This window comes from Pediculus humanus, genomic scaffold (genome assembly GCF_000006295.1).
Source record: "Pediculus humanus corporis 1103172108299 genomic scaffold, whole genome shotgun sequence".
Taxonomy (NCBI): Eukaryota; Metazoa; Arthropoda; class Insecta; order Psocodea; family Pediculidae; genus Pediculus; species Pediculus humanus.
Genome location: NW_002987868.1, coordinates 322,590 through 329,407, shown reverse-complemented (window position 1 = coordinate 329,407; position 6,818 = coordinate 322,590). Strand labels below are relative to the sequence as shown.

The following is a 6,818-nucleotide window of genomic DNA, read 5'->3' as shown; positions in this document are numbered from 1 at the left end:
AAATGTAAATATATATATATTCAACATAAATAATAATATTTATCGTATATTATTATTATTATCTAGTCATATTAAATATATATATATATCAATAAATTAAAAATTTTAACACTTTTTTTTATTTTTGATCGTTTGTTTGTTTGTTTGTTGTTATTAAATTGTTTTTTAATTATTATTATTATTTATTTATTTATTTATTTTTATTTAAACAACTCGCACGTTATGGTTTTTTTTTTAAACAAATTTAATTAACGATGATAATAATAAATGATTTTTTTTTAAACGTGGTACATTTTCAACGATTGTTTTAATTTGTTTGTTTGTTTGTTTCCGTTACATTTAAATTATAAAACTTATTAATAAATAAATAATTAATTATTTTCTTAATGATGATTATTTTTTTTAAAAATTATTGTCATATTCTTCCTTTAAAAAAAAAGGTAGGGAATGAATAAAAAAACGGTAGGTTTGAAAAGGATGGGAAGTGGGGAGGTTGGGGTTGCGGGGAAGGGGGGAAGAAGAGGAAGAAAATTGAAATTTTATAGGAAGAAAAAAAAAAAGATAAAAGTTTTTTAAAAAAAAAAAAAAAAAAAAATCAGTTTCGGGAGCAATTTATGAAATAGAAAAGTGACGATAATCTTAGAAAAGCCCAAATTGAAAACGCTTGTAAGCTATGGGAATAAAAGTTTCAATGAAAAATAAAAAAAATAAATAATAAAAATAAAGTCGAAGTGAGAGAGAGAAAAAAAAAGGAAAGGAAATATTCAAGACAACGGCAGCAACAGCAACAGCAACAGCAGAAACACAAACAACAACAACAACAAAAGCACCAAACAAAAGCAAAAATAGATTTTTTTTTTATTTTATTTTCACCCCCCGGAAATTATAATAATAATAATAATACTTTCGCGGTTTCTATCCATAATCCTCCTTCCCTTTTTCACATTAATAATAATAATAATAATAATAATTTTTTTTTTTTTTTAAATTCTCTCCATTCGTTTTAACTTTGACCTTTTCTTACTTACTTAAAAACTTTTTACCTTAAACAAAATATTTAATTTTTCGTTATTTATTTAATATAAACAAAAAAAAAATTGTTTTCTCTTTCTTTTTTCATTTAAACCAATCTTCTATCCTTTTTCCCTGTCTCCCTAACTCCTCCCTACCTCCCTGACTCCGCCCTACCACCCTGACACCTCCCTCCCTCCTCCCTACCACTCTGACACCTCCCTGCCTTATGGCCTCCTAATTAAACTCAAGTTAAAAAAAATTTATCACAATAACAATAATAAATAAAATAATTATAAACAATTTACATAAAATTTACAACAAATATACATATATGTATACATAAATATATATTGATAGAAAAAATAAATAAATAAATAAATAAATAGAAACAAATCTCATTTTAAATTAATAACAAATTAGTTTTTATACATAAGAGGTACATGCATTTAAAAAAAAAATAATTATTAAATATTAATAATAATAATAATCAAATTTCATTTAGAAAAAAAATTTTTACAAAAAAAAAAAAAAAAAAAAAAAAAACAATTATTATTAATCAGTTTGTATATCAGGTACTCGTTTATTATTATTATTATTATTATTATTATTATTATTATTATTATTAAAATAAATAAACAAAATAAATTTTCTTTTTTTTATGTGTGTATATGTTAATTCAATCTCTCTTCACAAGGAAATAATAAAAAATGATAATAATAATAATGAAAAATTGTTTAATAAATTTTCCATGACACACAAAAGTTCCCCAAAAAAAAATCAGTTGTGATAATAATAATAATATTTCTACAAAAAAAAAAAAAAATTCTCAAAATGAGTTGATATAAGTAATCAAATTCTGTAGAAATCTTTTCTTTTTTTTTTTTAATGATTTCGTGTTTAAAAAATGAATGGATAGATATATAGGTAGATAGATAGATAGATAGATAGATAGATAGATAGAAAGAGATAGAAAGAGATAAAGAGAGAGAGAGAGAGTAAATGAGACAAAAAAAAAAAAAAAACTTATCCAAGATGTTTCATTGTGTAAGAGCAGTAAAAAAATCATAATAATATATATATATATAAACATATATATATACAGTTTTTTTTTTTTTTTTTTTTTTTAAAAAGTTTTTTTTTATGTTTCTGTAAATGTTAATATAAAAATAAAAATAATAATAATAATATCAATAATAATAATAATAATAACAGTTGACGTAAAAGTCCAGACCTATTTTTTTTTTTTTTCCTTTTTCTTTTTCTTTTTTTTCCTTTTTGCTCCTTTTTAAATTCATAACAAAGTTTCCCGAAAAAAAAAATAATAATAATAATAAGAATAAGAATAAGAATAATAATAATAATAAAAAAAAGAAAGTAAAATAATAGATGATGAAAAAAAAAAAAAAAAAATTTTTTTCATGAAAAAAAATGTCATAATCTAGTTATAGTGTAAAGATATTTTAATTTATTTTCCGGACTATACGTTGAAAATGATTTTAATACGCTGAAATCGATGACCGTGCAATTAGGGGATTCAAATGCGTCACTTCCGTTTCTATTATCGTCATCCATTGTGGATTTAAATAAGAATTGCCTACGATCGTCGGATGATTTTAAACAAATTTGATAATTAAATCTTTTCGCCGCTTCCTTGGGTCCGATATATTGAAAACTCTTGTATAATTTTTTCTTTTCGCAATCGTAATTCGAGAGCATCCAAAAAAGTTCTTTTTCAATGACCAACAATTTACCAAATTCGTCCGATGACGTGTCGTTATGTTCGAATTTTCTCGAACCCGCAAAATTCCATTCTTTTTTCCATATATCTTCCTGGTGTAAATTTTCAACGTGCGATTTCAATTCGTCTTTTTTACCTATCCAATCGCAATTATCTATTTTACACCTGTGAACAATGTACCCGCATTTTTTCAAATGTGTTTCTTCGTCTCTTAAATAATAAACCTGAAACGACAAAATCCGGGATATGAACGTATCGATTCCCCTTCCCCCTCCCCCTCCCCCGGGAGACCAAAGGAAAAGCTAAAAACCTCTTCGCAGCCACCAATCGTGTTCGGACAAGGATATTTAACATATTCTGCTATTTGTGCTAACATTATGTTCTTCGCCTTAACAAAATCCGCACTACATATCGGACATTGACTTAATCGACATCTGCATTTAACGCATACAGAATGTCCATTGCTGGAAAATAACAAACCGTTGAATAAAATCCTATTTTATCGGTCCTAATGAAATTATCATTATTATTATTATCCATTCGTTTATCTATTTAAAATCCTTATAAACGTTAATTACCTTACCTACATATATCAACCGACGGCCTTATCATTTCATAACAAACCGGACAACATAAAAGTTGTTGAAGTTTTTCTATCCATTCTTTATTAACCGCGCTTGCTGCATCATCTTTTAAAACACCGTCATCTGTATTTATTTATTATTACTTATTTATGTATTATATACATAAATTTATTTTTTTTTTTTAAATAAATTTCTATTGCTATTTGTTTATTTGTTTGATCATTTAAACATATAGTCCTGTTTACATTTAATGATTAGATAAATAAATAAGGAGGGAAAATTTTAAAGAAATTTGGTTAGAAAAGAAAATAAAGAAAAGAAAAGAAAAAAAAAAAGGGAAGAGTTGAAAAAGTTTTTTAAAAATCATCAATCATACCATTTTCATCAGACTTTCCTTCTTTCCTGCTTCTTTTAACAGGAACTACAGGATTTTCATTATGTGACATTGTAAACAATTGATTCAAAGCTCGTTTTAATAAACCTAACATCAAATAATAATAATAACAACAAAATCAATTTGTTTACTTCGGTACAAATGTAATGAATTAATTTTTAAATTTTTTTTTTTTTTTTTTTTTTAAATTTAATTGGCATTTGTTAACAGTTGTAAATTTATTTATTATTTTTTTTTTATTGATAAACAATTTTGTTTTCTTTTTTTTTTTTTTGTTTGTATATTAATAATAATAAGGGAAAAAAATTTTTTAATAATAATAATTCTTTTTGATTTTTATTTACATATGAATTTGTTTATATAATATATTTTAATAATAATTTATTAACTCACTTCGTTACATTGTACATAAATTAATATATTTCATGTATATATTTATGGGTTTTTTTTTTTAGGGGGGAAGGGGGCGCAAATAATTTGGCAATAACGTCATGTGATTGATGATAATGTTTATTTGATTTTTATTGTATTTTTTAAAGAAAATAATGATAATAATTTATTCTAAAAGTTGTGTGTTTTCTTTGTGTTTGATCTATAACTGTTTTTAGTTTTGTTATGAGTATTCCTAATCTGTTAAAAATTTTCATATTCAAATCAATTTTTTTGTTCCCCCCCCCCATAAAAATAAATTCTATAAGGGTGGGTAAGTATGTGTCATTTAGTATCAATACTATATATATAAATCTAGTTAGAGAAAATTTAAAATTAATATTTATTTACTAATAATAAATCATACTTATTTTTTTTGGTTATTGTTACTTTTAGTTAGTTTTATACATTTTATACAGTGACGACCGTTAAAAATTAAATTTATATTATTGTAAATAAAGTGATAAATTCATTTGATAATACCGTGTAGCCTAAATGCTACAACCTTTTCAACCCCTCCATCAACCTATTAAGTTTTTATAGTCACCCTTTTAATTTTTAATTTCTTTGTGTGATGTGTTAATGTAAATATATTAAAATTTTCAGAACCTAGAAATTTTTTTTTTGTTACTCATAAATGAAAATTATAAATAATAAATAAATTTTTTAAAGAATGATAAATTTTATATATAAAATTTGGTTTTATAAAATGTATGTATTATCATTGACATTTTGCCACTGTAATAGTATTTAGAGTCTCTGTCTCAAGAATTTCATGGTGACTCTTTTGAATAAAGAAAGTCAAACAAATATTTTCCAACAGTTCCTTGTCTCAAAGTTCTGCAGATATTCTTCACTAATTAAATTCAATATATCGGAAACAAGGGCAGGCCTGAGAAATTTTACATTTCAAAAGTCGACTTTAGAGCTAAACAAACTCTCAAACAAGAAGACGAGTCCCAAAACTGAACTTTAGCAAGGCATGTGAGTTGGAAAGTGTTCAAAGAATATGCCTTATCCATCCATGATTTTACATAGCTAGCCTAGTAGCAAATAATCAACCTATTAGTTGCGATAACTCCAGTTCAAAGTTGATTAGTTCTGTAAGCGATAAAACAAGACTCCAACAAAAGCATCCATGTCAATCAATTTAATTTGATTTGTATCCATCTACTCTCAATACTGTTCTTCTTGAACAGAAAAGATTTAAGCTGGAGGGACAACATTTCCCTTCCTACCAATATGAACATTCATTGACTTTTGATCTTTTTCAGGTAACATAAGCTTTAAGTGTAAGTTTTAATTCGAGATTTTTCTCAAACCAATCATGGGAGTACTTTTCGAAATGAAAACACTTCTTGAATTTGAAACCCTCAATGACTACTGTCTTTTCAGTTAAAAAATCATATACATAACACACATCCATATTGTATTTGATATTGTTAAATTATAAATCTTAATCAGAGTATTTTTCAAACTGCGAGTAAGTGTAAAGGTTACTTATTTTGTTAATGGTACTTATTTGATGAATCCCAATTAATCCTTTACAATCTATTTCACTCCAAACTTTCTCAGATTTCTTCAGTAAATTGATCCTAAATTTTTTCCAAAAGTTGGAAACCAACCAAAAGAATTTCATTCAAATTTTAATTATTCCCTGATCTCTTTACAGAAAAAATAACCCATTTTTCTAAATTTGCATAAAAATTTTTTGGAAACCCAAAGAAATAAACTTTGATTTACCATTTTGATAATTGGGATTATTTAAAAATAAAATTGACAGAAGCATGTTAAAATAAAATACATTATAGTCAACATATAAAAGAATTTAGTAGGGCATACAAAGATCAAATTAACCAATCATAAAATTTTTTACAAAGAATAAAAACTTACCTTTTTAACTGTTGCACTGATTTACAAAAAAAAAAAACTATATTCACACACTTACATAAAATAAATTAATTTAAAAAATTATGTAACAGAATTAACCGACTGAAAATTCAAAATTCAAAACTTCGTGTCATTAAATTAGTTCTTGTACCACGTTAAATGATAATAAGAAAACACTTACAGTTTGAGCGGGTTTTTTTTTTGTGTAACTTCACTTCGATTAAAATGTTTTTAGATAAAAATAATAGCGTATCGTTTGATGTATCTCCCGCTGATTTAAATTTAGAAATAGATTTAAAAAGAAATGAAGTTAAATATCAAAATCATTCTAGTAGATTTTTATGTCTTAAAAAAGATTTTAAAAAACAATTCGCACACATTTATGCTGGGCGACTGAAAATAATGAAACAGAGAACCATCCAGGCCTGTTCAGCCAAATGGGGTATAAAATTTTGTACATAAAAAATATTTACCTCACACAATATGTTAAGTTCGTATAAAATGTATTTTAACTTTTACTTAACAGGTAGTCAAATTCCTATTCGCAAGCTTTCTGAATTGGCTGATGAAAGTAAAGAGAAATGTATTGTTATTGGTACATTATTTAAACATCAGGAGCTAAAACCCAGTGTGTTAAAAGAAATATCTGAAGAGCATCAAATTACACCTCAACCAGTATTATCAAAATTCATATCTGAAAATGATCAATTAATTTTAGAAGATGAAATGCAAAGAATTAGGTTGATTGGAAATTTTAATATAAAAAATT

The 6,818-nt window shown here is 24.7% G+C and overlaps 2 protein-coding genes across 2 annotated transcripts in view; one reads left to right on the top strand and one right to left on the bottom strand.

Moving 5' to 3' along the window:
• Positions 1–2,445: 2,445 nt before the first annotated feature.
• On the bottom strand, positions 2,446–3,782 carry Phum_PHUM566930 (ubiquitin ligase sia-1, putative; the record flags this gene model as incomplete). Its single annotated transcript, XM_002432011.1, has 4 exons — positions 2,446–2,976; positions 3,063–3,216; positions 3,336–3,459; positions 3,713–3,782. The coding sequence occupies 4 exons, from the start codon at positions 3,780–3,782 to the stop codon at positions 2,446–2,448; spliced, it is 879 nt and encodes a 292-aa protein (XP_002432056.1).
• A 2,492-nt stretch (positions 3,783–6,274) lies between these two features.
• The window catches only part of Phum_PHUM566820 (DNA polymerase delta small subunit, putative), a gene marked incomplete at both ends in the record, with an annotated part of 1,805 nt that continues 1,261 nt past the window's right edge, over positions 6,275–6,818 (top strand). Inside the window, 2 exons of the mRNA XM_002432010.1 lie at positions 6,275–6,491; positions 6,576–6,789. Of these exons, the coding sequence (XP_002432055.1) occupies positions 6,275–6,491; positions 6,576–6,789 (431 nt within the window). The remainder of the gene's footprint in view (positions 6,492–6,575; positions 6,790–6,818) is intronic.